This window comes from Pipistrellus hanaki (assembly GCF_964339955.1).
Source record: "Pipistrellus hanaki genome assembly, chromosome: 2".
Taxonomy (NCBI): domain Eukaryota; kingdom Metazoa; phylum Chordata; class Mammalia; order Chiroptera; family Vespertilionidae; genus Pipistrellus; species Pipistrellus hanaki.
In genome coordinates this window covers 126229353-126255063 of record NC_140504.1, presented here as the reverse complement: position 1 = coordinate 126255063, position 25711 = coordinate 126229353, and the positions used below count along the sequence as shown (strand labels likewise).

The following is a 25711-nucleotide window of genomic DNA, read 5'->3' as shown; positions in this document are numbered from 1 at the left end:
AATAGATATTCATAAAAATTGGTGTAATGTAATTTGATAGATAATGAGATAATGATGGAAATAGAATGGTCTTTTACGTAAAACTTTTTTGTATACATCTTCTAAACTGAGGCTGCTGGAGTCCCAAGCAGTTCCTTTTTTTAGAAAAAAATATTTTATTGATTTTTTTATAGAGAGGAGGAGAGAGGGATAGAGAGTTAGAAACATCGACCAGCTGCCTCTTGCACACCCCCTACCGGGAATGTGCCCGCAACCACTGTACATGCCCTTGACTGGAATCGAACCAGTCCGCAGACCGACGCTCTACCACTGAGCCAAACCGGTTTCAGCTATTTTTGTAATCTTTATCATTGTAAAATTTATAACTTTTTAATTCAACGTGTCCATTTTTTTTTTGTCGGTATTCTTTTCTATTTTTTTTGTAATTTTGTATTTTCCTTTGTGTTTTATATATATAAATAAACAAATATATATATATATATATATATATTTTTTCATTTAGTTTCACTAAGTATAAATAAAAAATAATAATATGAAATTACGTCCTCCGGGCGTGACGTACTGACACGTCCTAGTGAAAGAGTACGCACCCGTTACAGGTTGTGTCATTAAAAAGGGAACTCCCCGGTTAACAGGTTAAATAATAGTGCAGGTAAAAATCATGGTTAGTCTGGGAAAGACTGGGGAAATAGTACTACAGACAGTCTTTGGGTTATGACTCAACGTACATAGTTTTATGGTTACATTGCCATCTCCCATTTATTTATAAGAAAAAAAGATTCCGTCATCTCTATGTATGTACATATATGCTTTAATTTTTTAAATTATTATTTATTTACCACAAGTAAAGGTCAGGAATTGTTATCTTCTAATTTTTTTCCATTTTTTATTAAGGTAGGTGTATGTGTACATATCTTACCATTGCCCCCACCCCTCCATCTTTTAAATTTTTTTTTACTGTTTCACTTCATTACTGCTGTGTGTGTGCTCCATGTGAGTGACGTAGGTGGGGTTTCGACTTAGGGCGAAAATTGCGTTAGGTCGTGCCCTAAGAATGGATCTCTGATGTAAACCAAGGACCCACTGTATAAGCTGTACTGTATTCTGCAGTCCACTGTATGATTTGTTTTTCTCATTTTAGTATTATTTTATTATGATACACAGGGTGGGGCAAAAGTAGGCTTACCGTTCATGTGGAAAAGAATACAATAATTAATAATCAAGAATAAACTTGAGTACTCAAAACTATAAACCTACATTTGCCTCTCCTTGTATTTTATTTATTTTATTATTTTAAAAATATTTTTATTGATTTCAGAGAGGAAGGGAGAGGCGGGGAGAGATAGAAACATTAATAATGGGAGAAAATCATTGCTTGGCTGCTTCTTGCACTCCCAGCACTGGGAATGGAGGCCCACAACCAGGGCATGTGCCCTAACCTGGAAGTGGAACCGTGACTCTTGGTTCATAGATTGACGCTCAACCACTGAGCCATACCAGGCTGGCCCCACCCTGTATTTTAATTGTCTGACTAGTGCTTCACATGTTTTCCAGATAACAATCTTAAGACTCTAATGGAGGGTCTTTCCCCTAAAATGTATTGTAATTGTTTTAAATGTATCTAATTTCCTGCTCTCTTTAACTCTGGTAGAAGGGTGATTCTCAAATTTTAGCATATATCAAAATCACTTGGGAATGTTTGCTAAAACAGGTGAGCCCTATCTCCTGACTTTTGTAGGGCTGGGATAGAGCCTGAGGTAGTGTTGATAATTGCTAGTAAAGGGACCATTATACTGAGCTTAATTTTTCTTGATTACTTAAGGTCACTTACCTTACCAATATATACTGAAGTACAGGCATTTTTTTTTCTTATAAAGGTTCCAGGTCTGTTTTATCGTCGGTATTTCTTTTTGCTGTCAAGTTCTTTGTGCTTTTTTTTTTTTTTTTCTTTAAATCTTTATTGTTCATATTATTACAAAGGTTCCTCATTTCTTCCCCCCTCCACCAGGTTCCCACTCCACCCTCCGCCCCCTTCCCCTCCCCCATTGTCCTCATCCATAGGTGCACAGTTTATGTTCAGTCTCTTCCTCCCTCCCTTTCCCTGATAGTAAATCCCTTTTCAGATAGTAAATCAGTTACTTAGCATTTTCTCATATCAATAATACCTCCACATGCCCAAAGATACACTTCAAACAAAAGACATTTCCAAATAGGTCAACCAACCTCATCCAGGCCCCGCACAAGGCACTCACAGATCAACACCCCAGCGCTATACTAACTCAACATATCCAGATCTAAGCCTTCATCACTTGATTCAGCAGACCCTCAAGTTCCCGCAAAAGTTTCCAGCCATGTCTGAGAGGCAGCCGTGGGCAGGTACAGGCGAGAAGCGAGCTGTTTCGGGCCTGGCTGCTCCGGGCCTGGCCTCTGTTGCTCTGGTTCGTTCCACAACCAGCTGCTCCGGGTCTGGCCACTGCTGCTCCCGACCTGGTTGCTCCGGGCCTGGACACACCCAACCCGGCTGCTCCGGGCCTGGCCGCTCCCAGCCTGGCAGCTGCTGCTCCGGGCCTGGCCGCACCCGACCCAGCAGCTCCGGGCCTGGCTGCTCCCAGCCTGGCAGCTGCTGCTCCAGGCCTGGCCGCACCCGACCCGGCTGCTCCGGGCCTGGCCGCTTCCGGCCTGGCAGCTGCTGCTCCAGGCCTGGCCGCTCCCAGCCTGGCAGCTGCTGCTCCGGGCCTGGCTGCATCCGACCCGGCTGCTCCGGGCCTGGCCGCTCCCAGCCTGGCAGCTGCTGCTCCGGGCCTGGCCACTCCCGGCCTGGATGCTTGGGGCTTGGCTACTGCTGTTCTGGATCTGGCTGCTCCCGACCTGGCTGCTCTGGGCCCGGCCACTCCGGGTCTGGGTATTCCTGGACTGGCCACCCTGGGCTTTGCCGCCTCCGCCTCAGGCCTGGCTGCCACTGCCCCAGGTCTGGCTGCTCCAGGCCTGGCTGTTGCTGCTCCAGGCCCGGCTGCCACTGCCTTGTGCCTGGCCACTCTAGGCCTGGCTGCCGCTGTTCCAACATTTTGTCCTTTTTTTTTTTTTTTTTTAAACGCATTTATGTTGCAATGTTGGCTGCTGAGTTGAGTTCTGACTTAGTCTTTGATTTTTCAAGATCTTCTTTGTGTTCTTTCTTAAGTAATTTTACTATCTTTTACTCTCACTTGATTTCTTCACATTGAGAACTTCTTCGGTTTCTTCCTTCTTGTCCTGGAAGCTCAGCAGGTTGGCCTGTGGCACCCCTTTGTTCTTCGCGGGCTCCTGCACTGCTTCAGCCTGTTGCCGGGGTCGGCACCGCCGCCCATGAAGCAGCCCCCGGCCTCGGCTCCATTGCCCGCGCTCAGAGGTCGAAGGCTCAGGGGCACACCCCCCACCCCCCCCCGGGGGGGCCCTGTCGCCCGGTTCCTTGCTGGCACCTGGCTGGCCGGTGTCCGGCAGGGGCTCCTGCTCCTGCTCCTCGTCGCATTCCTCCAGTCTGGAGCTTTTTTTTCTCCTTCCCGCTAGGGGAGTCTAGCATCAGAGTCAACAGACTGTCCTCTGCTCGCAATGTGCGCGACTCTTGGGGCTCTGCTTTTCGCCGCTCCCCCTGGACTCCACCTCACAGCCCCGTCTCCCTCTGCTTGAGCCTGGGTCCCCAGAGATTGGCCTAGAGCTGGAGTTCAGGGCAGTCAGGAGTGGGGCTCAGCACCGCTGGAAATTTTGTTTCTTCCTGCGAGGGCAATACAGCATCAGAGTCAACATTCTGTCCTCTGCGGACAATGTGCGTGTCTGTGCGCGACTCCGTGGGCTCCGCTTTTTGCCGCTCCCCTGGGATTCCGCCACACAGCCCTGTCTCCCCCAGCCTGAGCCGGCGGGGGCTCCTGTTTCCTTCCCTCCAGTGCAATCCCGCATCAGAGTCAACATTCCTTCCCTTGCGAGCAATGTGCGAGACTCCGGGAGCTCGGCCTTTCGCCGCTCTCCCAGGACTCCACCTCCCAGCCCCGTCTCCCTCTGCTTGAGCTTGGTTCCCCAGGGATTGGCCGAGAACTGGGGTTCAGAGCAGTCCGGACTGAGGCTCAGCGCCACCGGAGGCTTTGTTTCTTCCCGCTAGGGCAATCCAGCATCAGAGTCAACATTCCGTCCTCTGCGAGCAATGTGCGCGACTCCGGGGGCCCTGCTTTTCGCTGCTCCCCTGGGATTCCGCCTCACAGCCCTGTCTCCCCCTGCCCGAGCCTGGGTCCCCAGGGTCTGGCCCATAACGGGGGCTCAGCGCTGCCGATTCAGGGGTTCAGCCCAGGCGGGGGTTTTTATTTCCTTCCTGCTAGGGAACTCTAGGCATGCACCCAGCCTTCTCCTCCTCTCCGGCTGCGTCCTCTGTGCACGCGCGTGTGGGCGCTCAGTATGTCTCCGTACCTTAGGCTTTTTCAGCTCCTCTGATTTTCCTTCTGGTTTTCTCTTTCCTACTTGTAGAATTTTCAGTCAGTCGACTACCTGTAGCTCTGGGCAATGTCCATTCTACATTTAGTTGTATTCCATTGAAATTGTTGTGTGCTGCTGCAGTTAGGTGGCTACCTGAGCAGCCATCTTGGATCCTCTCTTTGTGCTCTTATTCACTGTAGTTTTCCTGTTCTAAGTTGCTGTGGGCCGAGATAGATAAATTAGATTTTCGTTTAGAAAAGAGAAGGTCTCCAAGCAAAGTTCATTAACTTTAGTGAATGAACTTTATTATATCAATTTTGACTGTTCAGTTTTGATTACTGATTATTTTCCACAACATCTAATTCTGCCACAGAGATGATCTTTGTGATATTAAGTTCTGTACTTGCCTCAGGTGAATAGGGATCACAGGAATGTCTAATACTTTTAGTAGCTAAACAGGAAGTCCTCAAAAGTCTTATTTTACTAAATTCTTGCAATAGTGTTTTAGTTTATCTTTTCTTAAAATATATATATTTTATTGATTTTTTTCAGAGAGGAAGAGAGAGGGATATAGAGTTAGAAACATTGATGCGAGAGAAACATCGATCAGCTGCCTCTTGCACACCCCCCACTGGGGACGCGCCCGCAACCAAGGTACATGCCCTTGACCAGAATCGAACCCGGGACCCTTCGGTCCACAGGCCGATGCTCTATCCACTGAGCCAAACCGGTTTCGGTGCTTTAGTTAATTTATCATTTCATATAAAATATATCTTAACATTTTTCAAGTCTTATTTGAATTGTATCTTGATGGCACTTTCAAGTCTTTTGAAATATGAGGGGGGTAATTAAATATTCAGTATAAGTAATATGTAAAATAATATGTGTATGTGTTTTAAAAATATTACATTTGGATGTAGGTTTATAATCTGTTTCCAAAGTAATTAATACTATGTAACATTAGCATAGAAAAAGGGAACAGTGCAGTTGTGTTTTTGGTAGTGAGTATTCTAGGGCTGCTGGCTTCATGTGTTGCTAGAGAGCTTATATTGTAGATCTGTTTAAAATTTCTGTTTGTAGAATACATTGAAAAATAATTCCATTTTCCCCAGTTGTTCCCTACACTTTTAATCAATAAGGAAAATACGAGTCAAATGCCTGTATCAGGTGTCTTCCATCTTTTCTGTTGACAGGATTTTCCAAGGCCTCTTAGGCTTGGGTTTGCTTTCATGGTTGATTTATGTATTCTGCCTTGACTTTATTGTTTTTTGTACCTGCCCCCTCATTTTTTCCCTTGCCTGAGTTTTTCTCTGAAATTCTACTAATGCTACTTCATGGAGGCTATTGTTGCCTAAAATTGGTTACCTCATCCCAGTTCGTTTCTGATAGTTTTCCCCCCATCATTAGTCATCAAATTATCAGTATATGTTTGTTATATTTTGTAAATTGCAAAGTGCTTTCACATAATTTCATTGGATTGTTATTATAATTCATGTCAGGTAATAGCAGGAGTGGGTGTTAACTCTTATTTTATCTAGAGTTGGTAAAAGTACAGGAAGGTAGTACTCTAACTTCATAGGTCCTGCCAGTCTCCACCTATGCTTTTCCTCTATCATAAATATACCATAATAGTTGTGCTTGTATCTGGGGCAAGTTAATTAATTTCAATGTCCCTTTATCCATAAAGTGGCACTATTAATACCAACTTAAAAAAGTATTGTGAGGATTAAATTGAATAATATGTATAAACTAGAGGCCCAATGCACAAAGATTCGTGCAAGAATGAGCCTTCTGCCCCTGCTGGCTGGTGGACGTCCCGAAGGTACAGTCAATTTGCATCTTACTCATTTATTAGTATAGATTGCTTAGAATGGTGCCTAGCACATAGCAGAGCTACACTGAACGTTAATATTGATACACATCTTTTCTCCCTTTAAAAGTTACCATAATAAAATTAATTCTTAAGATTTTCAGGCAATATTTGGTATAATGAAATTTTACCATTGAAAATTATCTTAGATTATTTCTTGAGTTTGTTATGATAGATGAGTTGTTTTGTTGCATTTTTTTTTTAAAGTCTCCTTGTTTTTAAGTTTTTTATCTTTTTTTAAAGAGTGTGCAATAAAGGAATTGCTTGAGGAAGCTGTTGACAATATTGTTTATATTGCTTCCTTTAATATGCTGAGATCAAAATGGACGCCTTTTCTCAGATTTTACAATAATATTTTAGTGCATATCTTATTACTAAATGTCAAACTTCTTGCTTATTTGTTGGAGTTTCTTGAAGATTCTGGTATTGCCATTTGGGGTAGTTATTGACTCATGATTATATGCATATGGGAGAAAGAAAAGAGGAATTTGTCTATAGAATTTGTAAAATACCATTATTTCAGTATTAGTCCAAGTAACTGAATTTTAGGAAATTTTGTTGGAAATATTCGTGTTTTTCTTGGTATGGTTCTTTGTAAATTGGTACCTAAAAAGAAAAATTACTAAAGCTGCCTTACATGTTTTTCCCCCAACAGGGCATTCTTAGCAGAGTTACAGAATCTGTTAAGAATATTGTGCCAGGATGGCTACAGAGATACTTCAACAAGAATGAAGATGTATGCAGCTGCTCAACAGACTCCAGAGAGGTACCACAGTGGCCAGAAAATAGAGAAGATGATCATCTGATATATGCTGATGAGGAGAGTGCTAATATTCATGATGGGAGAATCACTCCTGAGCCAACAGTTAGTAATACAGAAGGTAAATATAATAGAACATGGAATTTTTTTTTTTTTAATGAACGATTGGCTTTCATGTCTGTGAAAGTTGGAACATGCACAGCTAAGGTTCAGGATCTGAAGAAGGGCCGAGCGCAAATGAATACAGTAGAAACGAAATGTGAATTTGGAAATCACAGGGGGCCAGACAGAGACCTCTCTTTAGTGGAAAGGCTTCACTGAGGCCCAGGCCCTGTTAGCTTTTATTCAATTTTATAATACATTTCTTGCCCTCAGGCAGGCAATTCCGGTTAGCAGACAATCTTTTTTTTTTTTCTTTTCTCCTTTGTTTGTTTGTTTTTCCCTTTTTTAAAATTTATTTTTCTTGTTTATAAACCCTTCTTGGGCTGACTTTCAATATATTGCAGTGAGGGAGCTGCTCTGCTATGTACGAAACCCCAACCCAGAAACAGGTCGTCTATGAATGGTTTAGCATTAGGTTCCCCACAAATGTGTGTTGTGTGAAGGGCATATCCCATTTCCCAGGACAAAGAGCGGGGACGGCGTGGAACTGACTATCTGAGGCCAACCGAGGCCTTGTATCGTTCTGCCTGGGCGGGATTCTGACTTACAGGCGTTCAGTCATAAACACAGAGATGGTAGCTTTGCCCCATTGGCTCCTCAGCCAAGCACATACACCAAATGTCTGAACCTGCGGTTCCTCTCGTACTGACCATGGCAACAACACATCATCAGTTGGGTAAAACTAACCTGTCTCATGACAGTCTAATCCTAGCTCACGTTCCCTATTAGTGGGTGAACAATCCAATGCTTGGTGAGTTCTGCTTCACAATGATAGGAAGAGCCCATTGAAGGATCAAAAATCGATGTGGCTATGAACGCTTGGCTGCCACAAGCCAGTTATCTCTTTGGTAACTTTTCTGACACCTCCTGCTTAAAACCCAAAAAAGGTCAGAAGGATCTAGGTCAGGAAATTGTTTGAGCCACCATTGTCTCAACAGAACAATCAGTGCATAGGTTTTAGCCCTTTCCAAAGCTCAAGGTCCATCAGCCTTCTAGGTTCCCTGTTAGCACTTTCATGATAGTGTAGACAATGGACAGCTTCCAGCACATGTCCTAAATATAAATATTTTTATATTATCTGGCTGTGGTGAATTTGATTGGGTAATACATAATCAATGTAGGAGGAGGGTGATGATCAAGTTCAAATTAGGTATCTTTATTTTGTGTCAGCTTTGTTTATTAAGCTAAGGCTGACATTCTGTATTAGCTAAGAGTGCAAGCTCTGATTTAGACTTTGGTTTTGAATTTTCATGCCATCAGTTGTTAGCCATGTGGCTTTGGGCAAGGTAATCCATTTTCTTCTCTGTAACCTCATAAGTTCTTTTAAGAATAAATGTAAAGCCCTTACAATAGGTCCTGGCACTAAGGGAGAACTGTATAAATGTTCACTATTCTAATGAAACTAATAATGCCTCCTGTAGCACATGAATTTGGGTATGTTATAACTCCAATTGGCTCCTGTCCTCTCTGCAGCAAACTCAACTGGGTCATCTCATTAATCTTACAATTAAGTGACTGCATTTTAAAGGCTTGAACTTTTTAGGATTCACGTATAACATTATGGTGGGGCTTACAAATATCAAAATTGCCCATGAAAAGAATATAGCATCTTTGGAAATAAGACTCTGACATTTTTCACTTTAAATATTTTTCCAGCTTTATTTAGATGTAATTTATATGTCATAGAACTAACCCATTTAAAGTGTACAGTCCAGTGGTTTTAGTATGTTCACAGAGTTGTTTAGCCATCACTCAGTTTGAGAACATTGGGTGTCTAGATTTTTTTTCTGCTAAGTGAGTGGAATGAGTTGATGAGGAGAAATCATATAGTTTTTGTCCTTTGTGACTGGCTTGTTTCACTTAGTTTAATTTAATATCTTGTAAGGTTCATTCATATTGTAGTGTATACCAGAATTTATTTCCTTTTAAAGTTTGATTAATATTCCATTGCATATATGTACCACATTTATTCATCTGTCACTGACACTTTGATTGTTTTCTACCTTTTGGCTATTCTGAATAATGTTGTTAGGAACATGGTTCAACAGACCTTTTTGAGATCCTGTTTTCAGTTCTTTTGGTTATATACCCAGAAGTGGAATTGCTGGGTCATATGGTAATTCTATTTTAAATTTTGAGAAAAAGTCTGCACCATTTCATATTTCTTACCAATAGTGCACAATGATTTCTCCACATCCTTGTCAAAATGTATTTTCTGCCTTGCTGATGGTAGCTATCCTAATGGATATAAGGTGGTATCTCTTCTTGGGTTTGATTTGCATTTCCCTAACGATTAGTGATGTTGAGCATCTTTTCATATGCTTGTTGGTCATTTGTATAATATAAAGTTGGATAAAATACATGAAACCGCTTTCAGACAACAGAAAGTACTGCGTGCGCGTGCACGCGCACACACCATACATATCTTCACAAAACCAACCTTATCTCTACCAAGCTCTCTGGAAACATTTTCAAACTTGGCACAGAGCACTGAAATCCAAACAAAACACAACAGGCAGAAATGAGAAGCACTGAATAGTAGAAAACGGTTCAGGCTCCATAAGTCCACATGGGAGTATCCAGAGAGGATGAGCCCTTCTAAGGCTTACCAAATAATAGCTGCTGGAAAGTTGAGAAGACATCGTAGAAGGTGAGCGGTGCTTGGGGAAAAAAGCAGTGCTGAGAACACTGAAGTTTCAAAGCTGTCAGAATTTAGAAATCCTACAACACCTCCTTAAATCCCTAGCTGAGATACCAGAATATTATATGTCAACTGTAATTGAGAAATAAAAAGTGATTTTAAAAAACACCCAAAATGAATGGTTTCAGCCAGCAATGAAAAATTGTTTATAGTATTTCAGATTATATTACTCTGATCTTACTGATTAAAAATAAATTAGATATTATTGATCTTAGTAATAAAATACTGAATCAATAAGTACATAATAGAAGAAATAGAAATTACCAATGAATATAGGGAAGGATGCTCAATATCCCTCTTATTTAAATAAATGCAAATCAAATGATGATGCCATTTAACATGTTATGATGACAGAAATCAGAAACAGTTAATATCCAGTAATTGTACAGGGGAAATGTATGTTGTTAATTGCTATGTGTGGGAGAGTAACTTGACGGGAAATTTTTGGATCAGAGTGTTATAAGCAAAAATGAGTATGTACTCTGATCCACTATGACAGAGCATTTTGACATGTAATTGTATATCCTATTGATTGCCAGGATTCCTCCAACCATACAGCTGTTTTATGGGCCCAACATTAGACTTGTAGAATTCAATTTTTTTGTGGGTGGCTTAGGTATATTTGTTTCATAATTTCTTCTCATGACTCTCTTACATACTTAAAGAAACAGATTTATCCAAAAGAATACTCTTAAAAGTATGCAGATATAAGTGCATGCATGTTTGATGGAGTATTGGGGAAATAATCATAAATAATGAGAATAAATCAGTATGATACATTACAATGTGGTCTTTAAAGCGAATGTTCTGAATGTACACAAAAAATTATATTGGTAAGTGAAAAAGTGATGGAACAGGATTCATAAGCATGATTATGTGATTAGGGAAAACATATATTTGTGTATGCACCAGAGTAGTGCCCCTTTCCTTGTCTATTGTTTCACTTTCCGTGGTTTTAGTTAACCATTGTCATTTGTGGTAATGAAAATATTAATTGGAAAATTCCAGAAATAAACAGTTTCTAAGTTTTACATTGCATGCTAGTCTGAGTAGTGTGATGACATTTTGTGTCATTCTGCTGAGACACGAATTATCCCTTTGTCCAACGTCCCTGCTTGTTAGTTACTGGTTATCAGATTGAATGCAGTGCTGTTCAAGTAACCCTTATTTTACTGCCCCCAAGTGCTCAAGAGAAGTGAAAAGTACTTGCAGTAAGTGAAAACGAGAAAGTTCTCAACTTAATTGGCAAAGAAAGAAAATCATATGCTGAGGTCGCTAAAATCTATGGTTAAGAATGAATCTATCCATGAAATTGTGAAGAAGGAAAAAAAAATTGTGCTATTTTTGCTGTTACAACTTTTTTTGCTTCAAAAGTTACAGCTTCAGTGCATTAGTGCTTAGTTAAGATGGAAAAGGCAATAAACTTGTGGGTGGAAGATAGGAACAGAAAACATGTTCTGAGTGATAAGATATTATGCCAGAAAACATTGAGCCTATACAAAGACTTGAGCAAAGTGTCCTCTGAAATGAATGACTACATTCACATAACTTTTATTACAGCATATTGTTATAATTATTGTATTTTATTAGTTGTTAATCTCTTACTGTGCCTAATTTATAGAATAAACCTTATTAAAAGTATGTATTTAAAAAATACATAAGTATATATAGGGTTTGGTACTATTTGCACAGTGGGGTCTTGGAACATAACCTCCATGGAGAAAGGGGACTATTATAAATTATCTGGGAGAATGAACACATTTAATAGTGGTTTCTAGAAGGATAGACTTAACTCCTTCACCCTTCTTTCCTTTAAATCATCAAACCGAGGATATGTTTATTGATGAGAGAGAGAGAGAACACCTGACGTGAGATACATCAATTGGTTGCCCCTGGATGTTTCCTTACTGGGGATTGAACCCACAACCTGGGTATGTTCCCTGACCAAGTATCAAACCTGAAACCTTACAGTGCATGGAACAATGTTCCATTCAACAGCCACAATGGCCAGGGCTATCCTTTCTGTTTTGTGAATTTCTTATATAGCTTTGATTTTCTTACAAGTGGTTTTTATACTGATATTAATTTAAGGAAAATCACTTTTGGAAGTTGGTATGTGAACAGTGAAATATATTTTGACACTATATTAGGTAAATTAATTTCAGTTAGTTGAAACCTTGTTTGGCTAAATAATCTTTCAGTTGGGTATATCATGGGAGCCTCAGTGATTTGAATTGAAGTTATATTTATTATATATTATGCTTCCTCAAAGTAAAAACAGCATTTTGTTGTTTTGCTTTTTTAAAGTTATATATTCAATATTAATACTTTTCTTTTTAGAACCCTCAACAACTAGTACTGCTTCAAATTATCCAGATGTATTAACAAGGCCTTCTCTTCATCGGAGCCATCTGAATTTCTCCATGTTGGAATCTCCTACATTACACAGTCAGCCCTCCACATCCTCAGCATTCCCAATTGGCAGTTCTGGATTTTCCCTTGTAAAGGAAATTAAAGATTCTACCTCTCAGCATGATGATGATAACATCTCAACTACCAGTGGGTTTTCTTCAAGAGCTTCTGATAAAGGTATTCTTGGCATTAGGGAGTAAAATTAAATTTCATAGTATAATGTTTTTCTAACTTAGTCTTAATTTTCATTTTCTGTTTATAAAAATCTAGGGTCTTACAATTAATGCTGTTATTATGCATTACATATTTTTGTTTCAGATATAACTGTTTCAAAGAATACTTCAGTGCTCCCTCTGTGGTCCCCAGAGGCTGAACGGTCTCATTCACTCTCACAGCACACTGCCACCAGCTCAAAGAAACCAGCATTCAACTTGTCTGCCTTTGGAACACTTTCCCCTGTGAGTACTAATTGGAAGTGATTTAATCACATTAATTTAGAATGTTTATTGCTTATAACTTATTATTGTATTTCTGTGCAGTCACTTGGGAGTTCTTCATTCCTTAAAACAAATCAGCTTGGAGATTCTCCTTTTTATCCTGGAAAAACAACGTATGGTGGGGCAGCAGCTGCTGTAAGACAGCCTAAACTACAAAACACACCATATCAGGTTTGTTTGAAAAAAAGGATTGATATTATTAAAAAAAAAAAAAAAAAAAATGATAAGTAACTTGGCACTCAGTGAATTTTGGTTTAATCATTCTTTGGTAAAATGACAGATGTGTACACTGAGTGGCCAGATTATTATGATCTCTGAACCCATAATAATCTGGCCTGTGTGTGTGTGTATGTGTGTGTGTGTGTGTATTAGAGGGGCCTGGTACATGAATTCGTGCATGGATGAGGTTCGGCTAACCTGGCCAGGGGGGAGAGGATGGCTGGCCTGCTGGTCGAACTCCTGGTCAAGGGAACAATTTGCATATTAGCCTTTTATTATATAGGATATACCTTGAGTGGTGTTCAGAGATCATAATCTGGCCACTCAGTGTATATTACAAAATTCTTTTCATTTAGGGACTATATGAACATTATTTTAGATGTAAGTGAACTTTTTGTACATTACATTTGTGTGTGTGTGTGTGTGTGTGTGTGTGTGTGTGTGTGTGTGTAGGAAGTGTGATGATTAATTCCTTTTTAAAAAACAAACTGAGGTGTAAATTACATATAGTAAAATTTACCTTTACTAAGAGTATTTGAATTTTAACAAAACACAGTTGTGTAACCATTTCTGTAATCAAAATATTGAACACACATTTTCATCACCTCAAAGTATTACATTGTGCATCTTTAATGAACCGCTCTTCCTATTTGTACCCTTGGGCACCCACTGATCTGTTTTATTTCCCTATAGTTTTGGTTTTTCCAAAATGTCATATAAATTTAATTATATAGTATGTAATATTTTGAATATGGCTTATTCTAACTAATATGCATGAATTAAATCTACTTTTGCATATATAAATAATTAGTTCCTTTTTATTGCTGAGTTATAATACAGTTTGTTTATCCATTTGCCAGTGAAAGAACACTTGGATTATTATTGTTATTTAAAAAAAAATATATATATATATATATATATATATATATATATATATATATATATATATTTTTTTTTTTTTTTTTTTTTTAATTGATTTTTCACAGAGAGAAAGAGAGAGGGATAGAGAGTTAGAAACATCGATGAGAGAGAATCATCGATCAGCTGCCTCTTGCACACCCCCTACTGGGGATGTACCCGAAACCAAGGTACATGCCCTTGCCTGGAATTGAACCCGGGACCTTTCAGTCCACAGGCTGACGCTCTATCCACTGAGCCAAACCTGTCCCGGCAACACTTGGATTATTTATAGTTGTTTTATTATTATTATTATTATTGTGAATAAAGCTGATGTGAGCATTAATTTTCATTTCTCTTGGGTAAATACCTAGAAGTTTGACTTCTGGGTCATATGATTAAAATACATTAAACTTTATAATAATCTGTCACTCTTTTCCAAAGTGGCTGATACCACTTTGCAGTCCTATCAGTAATGTAAGACTTCTGGCCAGCACTTGTTTTGCTTATCAGCTTATTTTCTGTTTTTTATTTTAGTCGTTCTAATAGGCATATAGTGGAACTCCCAACTGCTGTGGTTTTTATTTCTATTTCCCTAATGACATTGAGAATCTTTTCATGTGCTTATTTGCTGTCAGTATATCTTGCATTGGTGAAATATCTCTTCAGATCTTTTGCCTGTATTTAATATGCTTGTTTTCTTATTAATGCTTTTCAAGATTTCATTATTCAGAGTTTAAGTCCTTTGTTAGAAATGTATTTTGTAAATATTTTTATCCTTTTCTCTGACTTAACCTCTTTTAAGAGAATTTTTCTTTTGATGAGAATTGACATTGATTTGTTGTTTTTTCTTTTATGGTTCATGGTTTTGATGTAATAATCATTCTTGCATAACCCAAGGTCACAGAGATTTTTCTCTTATGTTTTCTTATAGAAGCTTTATTTAGGTTTCAGTTTAGGCCTGTAAATCATTTGAGTTAATTTTTGTATGTGATATGAGGTATGGATTAAGAGTCATATTTTTAATATGAATGTCCAATTTCTTTAGTGTGTACCATTTGTTGAAAAGACTATACTTTTTCCACTGAATTAATTTCCTTTGCACCTTTGTCAAAATCAGTTGACCATATTATGGCTCTGTTTCTGGACTTTCTGTTTCTCCTTGATCTGTGTATCAATTCTTTTGCCAACATTAAACTGTCTTGATTATTATAGCTTTATAGTAAGTCTTGAAATCAGATGATATGAGTCCTCCAGCTTTTTTTTTTCTTCTTCAAGCTTGTGTTGGCTTTCCGAATTCCTTTGGTTTTTCATGATTTTAGAATCCCCATGTCAGTTTTTAGTCTACAGGGATTTTGTGTGGGGTTACATTGAGTTTAAAGATCAACCTCGGAAAATATACATCGTAACAAAAATGGGTCTTTCAGTCCATGAGCACAGTATGTCTCTCTATTTACTTAGGTCTTCTTTTTGTTTTGTTAATCCTCACCCAAGGATATTTTTTCCATTGACTTTTAGAGAGAGAGTGGAAGGGAGGGAGGATTGAAGGGAGAAAGAAACATTGATGTGAGAGAGACACATCCATCAGCTGTCTCCTGTACATGCTCCCTACTAATTCAGGCAAGGGATCAAATCCGCAACCCCAGCAGGAGCCCTTGACTGGGAATCAAACCTCTGACCCCTTGATGCAAAGGGCCAATGCTCTAATCATTGAGAAACACCGGCCAAGGCTGTGCTAACTGGATCTTGGAGTTACACAAGGAATTTTCTCAAGCTTAAACTGATTATATTATTTTTAAAAATCATCACCTGAGGACATACTTTTTAATGCTGAGTTCTGACATACCATCCTTCAACACAGACTTCCAAATATTTATTTTGACATTTGGGATGAATCTATTTGCTATTCCTTTCCTAGAGTGTTAAGAGTTGGAAGGTATATTAAAAGTTGTCTAATTCATTTCCATTTTATTGCTTTGTGAACTAAGGCACCGAGGGGCCAGTGGCCAGTAGAATCCAGTGACAGGACAGATTTTCTTAATTTCCTAGAGGATTTTAATGCTGCCTCACATTCACCAAAGCCTCTGGCCTGAACAGCAATTCTAATGGGCACCAAGTTGTGTTAATAAAACTAATGTAGATTATTGTAGCTACTCTGGAAATACAATGAATGTTTGGTATCTGAGAAAGAAATGCTATTTAAAGTAGTTATGATTTAGTTTTTCAAATATTATGAGCTATTTGTAGAAACTGGGATATATATATATATATATATATATATATATATATATATATATATATATATATATGTAAATATATTTTTATTGATTTCAAAGAGGAAGCAAGGGGAAACAGATAGAAACATCAGTGATGAGAGAGACACATTGATTGGTTGCCTCCTGCAGGCATCCCCACCAGGGCCAGGGATGGAGCCTGCAACCTAGGTACGTGCCCTTGACCAGAATCGAACCGGAGACCCTTCAGTCCACAGGCCAATGCTTTATCCACTGAGTCAGACGACTAAACTGGGTTATATTTTGATTGTAGTAATACATCTTTTCTATATTAAGCATTGCCAAATTACTTTGATTTGTGGTAGTCACTTGGTTATTGGAAAGTTGTATTGCATAAAAGGAAGTGTTTCTATTGGAATTTGTAAGCATTGCTTTTGTATTAAGTTACTTGTGCCCAGTCACTGTGGCTCAGATATTGAGCCTTGTCTTAGGTACCAGGAGGTTGTGGTTCGATTCCCAGTCAGGGCACATTCCCGGGTCGTGGACTGTGGGCTCAATCCCTGTGGAGGGTGTGCAGGAGGCAGTCATCAATGATCTTTTTCTCTCATTGATGTTCTTATCGCTCTATCCTTCTCCTTTCCTCTCCAAAAATCAATAAAAACATAAAATTTTTAAAAAGTAACTTGTCTTCTTATAAGCTTATTTCCTTAAGTACAATTTTAAGAAATAGCTCATTTATTAAGAAATAGCTTGTCTATTTAAACTTCTTCTTGTATTAAAATATGAGAAACAATTCATTTTAAAATTTGTAATAGAGTTTGTTTAATTATCTTGGAAACCTATCTAATAAAGAGGGAATATGCTAATTCACCCTCACACTGTCGCAAAGATGGTGGTGCCCACATCCAATAAGGAGGGGATATGCTAATTGACTGTCATGCCCTCAAAGATGGCAGCGCTCACAGCCACAAGATGCGGCGCCCAGTCCCCTCAGCCCTGTTAGGGTGGCAGGGCCAGACCTGCCCCAGGTGCCTGCCTCTGGAGTCCCCTCAGCCCCCCATCCGCCCAGGGCCAGCCCGAGGCGCAGGCATGAATTTTCACGAACCAGGCCTCTAGTTTACTATAATTATTATTTAATACCCAGAATAACTATATTTTAACACAGTTGTCATTAACTTAGTGTTCTTTGGTTTAAATAATAGGGATAGCCCAGCTGGTGTTGCTCAGTTGTTGAATGTCAACCCATGAACCATGAATTCACTGATTCAATTCCTTGTCAGGGCACATGCCTGGATTACAGGCTCTGTCCCCCAGTAGGGAGTATGCAGGAGGAAGCCAGTGGATGTTTTTCATCCATGTTTCTCTCTATCCCTCTCCCTTCCTCTCTCTTTAAAATCAATACAAACATTTAAAAAATTATTAGGGATAAGTAGATCAAGATAATGCTAGAATGTTTTACCAGTTATCTAATTTTTTCTATTTAATATAGTTGGGAGAGCTTAGCATGGTGCATTCTATAGTACCATTTTTTTTCATTGTAAAAGTAATTTCTCAGGCAGAGATAATATGTCCCGACCTGCGGGACAACAACGGGGGCCCCCAGGAACCACCTAAGAGAATGAGGCAAACAAGGAACTCGAAAGAATGGGAGCAAGACAAGGTTCTGATCAAGCTCCGATTTTTATTCTCTGAAATGGCTGTATTTATACAGCAGAGACAAAGGGGGGCAGGGCCGCCCATGCAGAGAGGTCCCTGGCAGTGTCCATGGGGGAGGATCAGGAAGGGGAAGTTGCAAAGATGTTAACATTCCAAGGTGCAACATTCCAAGGCTGGGCTATCTAGGGGGGGAGGATCAGGAAGGGGAAGAGGCAGGAAGACAGGAGATGCTAAGCTGCAGGTTAATCTTTATCTTCTGGCCAAGCCCTCAGGGCACCTCATAACTTCTGCTAGAAGGAACTTAATTCTATTTCCTTAAGACTGAGTTGCTTGCCTCAACTCTGCTGGCTCCCAACAATAATATATTTCAGTAAAGGCATAAAGAAAAATATTTGAATATATAATTAACAACATTATTCAGAGATAAATTATTACATTTATCCTGTTTTGCTTTGGACACCATTCAGTTTTGTAAATGTTTTTATTTTCTGAAAAAGGGTTTAGAGTTTACAGTTCCAACAAATAATATAAGTTTTACTTTTTAGGTACCATTCAGAAGACAGATGAAAGCTAAACAAGTCAACGCAGAATACTATGGTGTGACTAGTTCAACAGCTCGGCGAATATTGCAATCTTTAGAGAAGATGTCAAGCCCTTTAGCGGTAAATGTTTAAAATCACAATTAAAAGTAGAAGCGTAACAAAATTTGAGTTCAATGAAAAGTCTTAATTTTGTTATTGTTTAAAAATTGACAGGATGCAAAAAGAATTCCATCTGTTGCTTCTTCTCCACTGAATTCTGTAAGTTGACTTTTTAACATCTTAAAAAAGATTTTTATATATTGGTGATGAAAGTTGTATTTTTTAAAGTTTGCCATCTATTCTAATACCTTTTTATTTTTTCAGCCTCTTGATAGGAGAGGAATAGATACCACCACAGATTTTCAGGCCAAAAGGGAAAAGGTAAGGCTTTATTAGCATTTATTTGTGTAAAGTATCAGCAGCTTTTTAAAAAATATATTTTTTATTGATTTCAGAGAGGAAGAGAGAGAGAGAAACATCAATGATGAGAGAGAATTATTGATCAGCTGCTTCCTGCACACCCCATATTGGGGATTGAGCCCACAACCTGGGCATGTGCCCTTGAGAATCGACAAATGTTTTTATTAATGGTTATGTGTAATACCAATAAAATCTTATTAATGGCCGTTTAAGAATTATAATGGACAGATACAATATTATAGTTCATCCTTCACAGATGTAATCAGAGTTGCAGGATCACACTTGTGATGAGGATTTAGGGAAGAAGTAGTAACCATACAGAGGCCTTGCCTAGGAATTCAGTGCTGTTCACAGCTGCTGTTGAGTGAAAGGACTGTATTTATAGTGTTACAATCTTTGGTCAGAGTCGATGCTCTAGACTTTATAGTCATCTTAAACCAAGAGGATTTTTACTGTGTTCAGTGTAGCACAAGATTGTTGACAAAAATACTTGAGTTCTTAGACAGTAAAGCCAGTTCACTTTAAGATTTGGAATGCTTTACTAATTAGACTTAAATTGTAAGAATTTTATTTGGTTTTTAAAAACAACATCAACTTGGACAGAGATTTGCTCACATTTTTAGCAATTAAAATGTTTTCATTGCTGGTTTAAAAATATCTAGCTGAAGAAAATTTAAATAGTAATTTGGGGGGAAATGTGGCAAAATCAACTTTAGTTTATATATTTGAAATTCATCCTTAGATTTGTGAAGTTTTGAATATAGTTCCTATTTTGTGTCTGTGTACGTGTGGTCAATAAGTCTGGAATAAATTAGTCTGAAATTATTTTTGGAATTTTATATATATGTAGGTATATAAATAAACACAGAGATACACACACACACACACACATACACTTGGTTCTTTTACTATCATTTTTCTTAGTATTTGTTTGCATTTACTAGGTATTTCTCTGAGAAGTACTCATAATCTCTAGGTATTGTCAAATAATTTTTTGCTATGCATCACGGATAATGTATGAAAATGAAGGTTTGTCTTTGATTTCTTTTTACCTATAAGGTGGTCTGTCAGTATCCCCCAGTTCAGAGGCTTATGACCCCAAAGTCAGTATCCATAGCAGCAAATCGAACTGCTTATTTTAAACCATCTCTGACCCCATCTGGTGAATTAAAGAAGACTAATCAAAGAATAGATAAAAAACACAGTGTGAGTATGGGTTTATTTTCACTAGTCTTTGAATATTGATTAAATTGAATAAGAATGAATACTCTACCATTGCAGATCATACCTACAATTTGTGAATTAGTAATGATTATGAATTGGGACACTTTAAAATGGCTGGCACTATAATCAAATCCCAAGTTAGTGTTTACTAGTAAATACTAGTATGTACTAATGCTTTAGATTAAATAATTTTGCTGGATTTGCTTTATATGTGTGCTTTGTTTGTTGGACTACCTGAAAATAAATTTTAAACATCACAACTGTTTATCTCTGAGTATCTTGGCATGCATACATTTTTTAAGTACTTTCAAGTTTTTCAATTACAGTTTATATTCAGTATTATTTTGTTTCAGGTGTACAGTGTGGTGATTAGACAATTATGTACTTTACAAAGTAATCCCCCTGATATTTCAGGTCCCCCTCACCCCTGCAGCACCATACGTAGTTATTTTAATATTGACTATATTCCCTGTGCTGTACTTTACATCCCCGTAACTATTTTGTAACTACTAATTCATACTTCTTAATTCCTTCACCTTTTTCATCCAATACCCCAAATCACCCTCCCCTCTGGGAACCGTCAGCATGCTCTTTATCTATGAGTCCGTTTCTATTTTATTTGTTTATTTTTTAGATTTCACACTTAAGTGAAATTATATGGTGTTTGTCTTTCTCTGACATTTCACTTAGCATGATACCTACTAGGTTCATCCATGCTGTAGCAAATAGTAAGATTACATTCTTTTTTAATGTCCCAGTTAATATTCCATTGTATATTTGTATCATAACTTTATCTACTTATCCATTGGGTTGCTTCCATATCTTGGCTATTGTAAGTAATGCTGCATTACCCAAGAGATACATATATCCTTTCAAATTAGCATTTGGGGTTTCTTCAGATAATATACTTAAAAGTGAAATCACTGGGTCAGAGGTAGTTCTATTTTTAATTTTTCCAGGACCCTCCATACTGTTTTATCATAGTGGCTCTACCAGTCTGCATTTCTACTATTGGCTTGAAGGTTCCCTTTTCTCCACTGCTTGGCCAGCACTTGTTTCTTGAGATAATGATGATAGAAGTTCAAAACAGTTGTGAGATGGTATTTCATTGTGGTTTTAATTTGGCATTTTTCTGATGATTAGTGATGGTGAGCATCTTTTCATGTCTGTTGGCTGTGTATATGTCTTCTTTGGAGAAGTATCTCTTCAGGTCTTTTGTCCAGTTTTAATTGGGTTGCTTTTTTTGGTGTTAAATGTATGAGTTCTTTGTTAATTTTGGAAATTAATCTTTTTCCATTTAGTAGGTTGTCTTTGTTTTGTTGATAGTTTCCTTTTCTGTGCAAAAACTTTTAAAAAGTTTGATAGTTTCATTTTTTTCCCTTTGTTTCCCTTTCCTGAGAAACTGTGTTAGAAAAAATATTGCTAAGAGAAATGTCAAAGATGTTATTATCTGTTTTCTTACATTTAAGTTTTGAATCAATTTTGAGTTTATTCTTATGTATGGTTTAAGAAGCTGATCTAGTTTTACTTATTTGTTTGCATGCATCTATCCAACTTCCCCAACACCATTTAATGAATACTGTCTTCATTGTGTTTTTGCCTTCTTTATATATATTAATTGTCCATATAGGCATAGATTTCTTTATTTTATTCCATTGATCTATGTATTTGATTTTATGTCAATATCATGCTATTTTGATTAGAGTAGCCTTGTAAATATATTGTTGATATTAGGTAGCATGAACTTTGTTCTTTTTTTCTCAAGATTACTGTGGTCTTTTGGAGTCTTTTATTCTAGTTTTGTGATAAAACACCATTGGTATTTTGATAGATATTTTAGGTTGCTTTGGGTAGTATTGCTATTCTAACAATGTTCATTCTTCCTCTACATGAGCATGGCATACACACCTATTTATTTGTATCTTCAGTTTCTTTAATGACATAATTTTGTAGTACAGGTCTTTTACCTCTTTGGTTAAATTTATTCCAAAGTGTTTTATTTTTTGATGCAGTTGAAATGGGATTATAATTTCTTAGTTTATCAGTTCTAGTTATTTTTTGGTGGAATCTTTAGAGTTCTCTGTAGTATCATGTCATTTGCAAATAATGACAGTTTTTTTTCTTTCCAATTTGGATGCCTTTTATTTCTTATCTGATTTTTGTGGCTGCGACTTCCAGTACTATTTGAATAAGAGTGGTGAAAGTGGACATCCCTGTCTTTTAGTCTTCAGATGGTTATCTAGGTTGATTATTTTATAATTTAGTTATAGTTTTGATGTGCTTCTGGGAAGAGGTAAGATTCTGAGAATTATTTCAAAAGGAATATCCTTATAAATTTGCACATTTAATATGTCATTACAAGAGAAAAGTAAATGTAATTTTGTGGTTGGTGAGTGTATTAACTTGGTATAATACCATTTTGTTTAAAGTACATTTGTACTCAGTGACATTTTATTTGCATATATAATCACAGAAGGCTGAATTATAACAAAACGGCAAATTTTAGGATTCATTAAACACCCTCAAATTCCTGATTCCAAATACTAAAATTCACAGATAGGATGGCATTAATTAAATTATGGGGGTGGAGGTGAGGTTGGGGATGGTGGAGGGATTGAGCAAAAAAGAGAAAGAACACATTGACAGGAACAACAGTGTTGCGATTGTGGGTGGTGGAGGTGAATAGGGTATGGAGGGATAAAATAAAAGAGGGCATGATGGAAAAAAAGTAAAAATTTAAATATGGTTTTACTTTTTTCTAGACTGGATATGAAAAAAGTATGACACCAGGACAAAATAGAGAACGAGAAAGGTAATGTCATCTTTATAGCAAAACTTCTTGGTATGTAAATTGTAGGTTCTGCATGTGATTTTTATGTGCCTTTTGGAAAATTAAGACAGGTTAAAAATAAAAACTTTATGCAGAAAGCATTCGTCAGCTTTTAGTCACATTCAGCTGTATATTTTTTATTTGTTAGCAGTACTAATTTTGGGGTATTTGGTTAGTTACCAAGTTATGGACCTGAGTAATATATCATTTGTTTTGTTTTGTTTTTTCTCTTGCTTAGTGGTTTTGCTTACCCAAATTTCAGTATGTCTGCAGCCAATGGTCTATCTTCTGGAGTAGGTGGTGGAGGAGGCAAGATGAGACGAGAAAGAACCCGCTTTGTGGCAACTAAACCTGCAGAGGTGGAGGTATGGTTATGTACTTCACTCTTGATGTTTATTGAAAGCTTTGGTGTGTTGTGGTGAGAGGAGATCTGGAGGGGTGGGGTTTAAGGAAACCCAACACAAAAATAACCTGTCATTGGAACAGTTCCTTCAAAGTGTGTGTGTGTGTTTAATACTATTGTACTAGGCTTTTTAAACAACCTTCACTGTGGCAACACAGAAAACCTAATGTACTACTAAAAATTTCATGGATGTCATTAAAAAGCCATAATTCTTTTATTTTAAATATGTTTTCATTGATTTTTAGAGAGAGGAAGGGAGAGGGATAGATAGAAACATCAATGAAAGAGAGAGAGAGAGAGAGAGAGAGAGAGAGAGAGAGAGAGAGAGAGAGAGAGAGAGATTTGGCTGCCTCCTGCACAACCCCCTATTGGGGATTGAGTGGACAACCTGGGCATGTGCCCTGACTGGCAATGAACCAAGGACCTGTTGGTTCACGGGTCAACACTCAACCACTGAGCTACACCAGCCAGGCAAAAAGCCATAATTCTTTTAGTAAAAGAATTACAATTGAAATTATTTGACTCTTAGAATATTCTGTGTATATTAAAGGCTAATATGCAAAGTGTCCCTTTGGGATTTCCACTGCTCGCTATGACATGTGCTGACCACCAGGGGGCGGCGTGGAATGAAGGGAGGCTCTGGTCAGCAGCCGAAGGCCCTGATTGGCCCTGATCGCTGGCTAGGCCTAGGGACCCTATCCATGCACAAATTTCATGCAAGGGGCTTGGCCACTGCCGCTGCTTTCTCTGCCTTGGCTCCCACTCACCGCCGTGGCCACCTTGGCCCTTCCAACCCTGGCTTCATCCGGAAGGTCCTCTGGAAGGACTTCAGTCTAATTAGCATGTTATATATTAGGTTTTGCCAGTTTTTGAAACTTATATAAATGAATTAGTATGGTTTGTATTCTTCATCTCACTTGCCCTTTTTCATATTATTTGTGAACTTTATCAGTGCTGTGATAGGTAACTCTAGGTTATTTAACTTGACTATGTTCATCCAGTGTAAATATTTACCACAATTCATTCTGCAGGGTACATTTGGGTTGATTCCTAAAACATGCTAAGGGGAATATTTATGTACTTCTCCCTTGGCACACCTGCAGTATTTGCGCTAGGCTATTTTTCTAAGAATGGAATTGTTGGATTATAAGGAATGATGCACATCTTCAACTATCTTAGCTATTGCCTCATTACTCTTCAAAGTAGTTTTATAATTTAACATTCCACATGACAGTAGGTAAATCTGCTTTTTCTTTACCCTTATTAGCTCTTGATTTTATTGGTTTAAAATTTTTACCAAGCCGAAACCTGTTTGGCTCAATGGATAGAGTGTCGGCTTGGGGACTGAAGGGTCCCGGGTTTGATTTCGGTCAAGGGCATGTACCTTGGTTGCGGGCATATCCCCAATAGGGTGTGTGCAAGAGGCAGCTGATCGATGACTCTCTCTCATCGATGTTTCTAACTCTCTATTTCTCCCTCGCTGTACAAAATCAATAAAATATATTTAAAAAAATAAAAATTAAAAAATAAATTTTTACCAATATGATGGCTGTGAAGTAGCATGCCATTGGAGTTTTAGTCTGCATTTTGTTGTTTACTTGTGGAGGAGAGATATCTTTTTGTGAATTTCTTGGCCATTTGGGTTTTCTCTTTATTTATTTTTTCTGTGGGGTTATATCTTTCATTAGGAAGAGTTCCTTATGTTCTGTACATAAAAACTTGAAAAAGGGACTTATTGAAGATTGGTTAAATTTTTTCCTATAGATTGCTCTATTTGTTTTCTACTTGCTTTGAGTTGAATGCAGGTCTCATTTCAGTCTTTTTATAAATGAATTTCAGCCTAGCTGGATCATTTAAGTTTTGATAACATAGTGCTTTCATTTGTCATTTGTTTTTTTAAATAAAATTTCATTTGTTACTTTCTCATTGATTCATGACTTTTTCAGGAATATATATTTAGGTTTTTAAACATGCGATATTCTCTAACAGTTTCTGTTGACTGAAATCATGCTTTGAAATTGTTTTATGAACTAGTATTTATTTTCTTACATGTCTATTGCAAAGCCTGGAAACTCTTTTTCATTTTTTCCTTATCTCCCCTTCTCCTTTTTAGCAGTTTTGTACTTGCGCCTCTCTCCAGAGTTATAGCTCACTTCTTTGATAGTTTGGACTTTCTGCCATATAATCTGTTTTGTGATATCTGTGCCAGGAGCTTTGGTTCAGTTACTTGGTGTTGGGGGCTCTGTTTTTTCCATTAGTCTACTTGTTGCTCTGCTGGAGTGTTATAGAGGGAGGGGATGTATTAATGTATTCTATCTGAAAGAAAAAGTTCTCAGTAAAATTCGTGGCCTTAGTTTTTTAAAATTTCTTCCTGTATGAGAACAATTATTAGTTTGGTTTGGTGTTTA

General features: G+C 37.9%; 1 protein-coding gene across 3 annotated transcripts in view; it reads left to right on the top strand.

The window, feature by feature from the left end:
• NUP153 (nucleoporin 153) overlaps positions 1 to 25711 on the top strand; it is a 65694-nt gene that overhangs the window by 8194 nt on the left and 31789 nt on the right. The window contains exons 2-11 of one of the 3 annotated variants that reach the window (XM_084872713.1): positions 6963 to 7188; positions 12307 to 12519; positions 12661 to 12800; positions 12882 to 13010; positions 18391 to 18507; positions 18601 to 18645; positions 18751 to 18807; positions 19906 to 20052; positions 22833 to 22882; positions 23139 to 23265. In XM_084872713.1, coding sequence (XP_084728839.1) covers positions 6963 to 7188; positions 12307 to 12519; positions 12661 to 12800; positions 12882 to 13010; positions 18391 to 18507; positions 18601 to 18645; positions 18751 to 18807; positions 19906 to 20052; positions 22833 to 22882; positions 23139 to 23265 — 1251 coding nt within the window. Of the gene's footprint in view, positions 1 to 6962; positions 7189 to 12270; positions 12520 to 12660; positions 12801 to 12881; positions 13011 to 18390; positions 18508 to 18600; positions 18646 to 18750; positions 18808 to 19905; positions 20053 to 22832; positions 22883 to 23138; positions 23266 to 25711 lie in introns of all 3 variants that reach the window. The other 2 variants (XM_084872712.1, XM_084872714.1) reach the window with 2 other exon arrangements.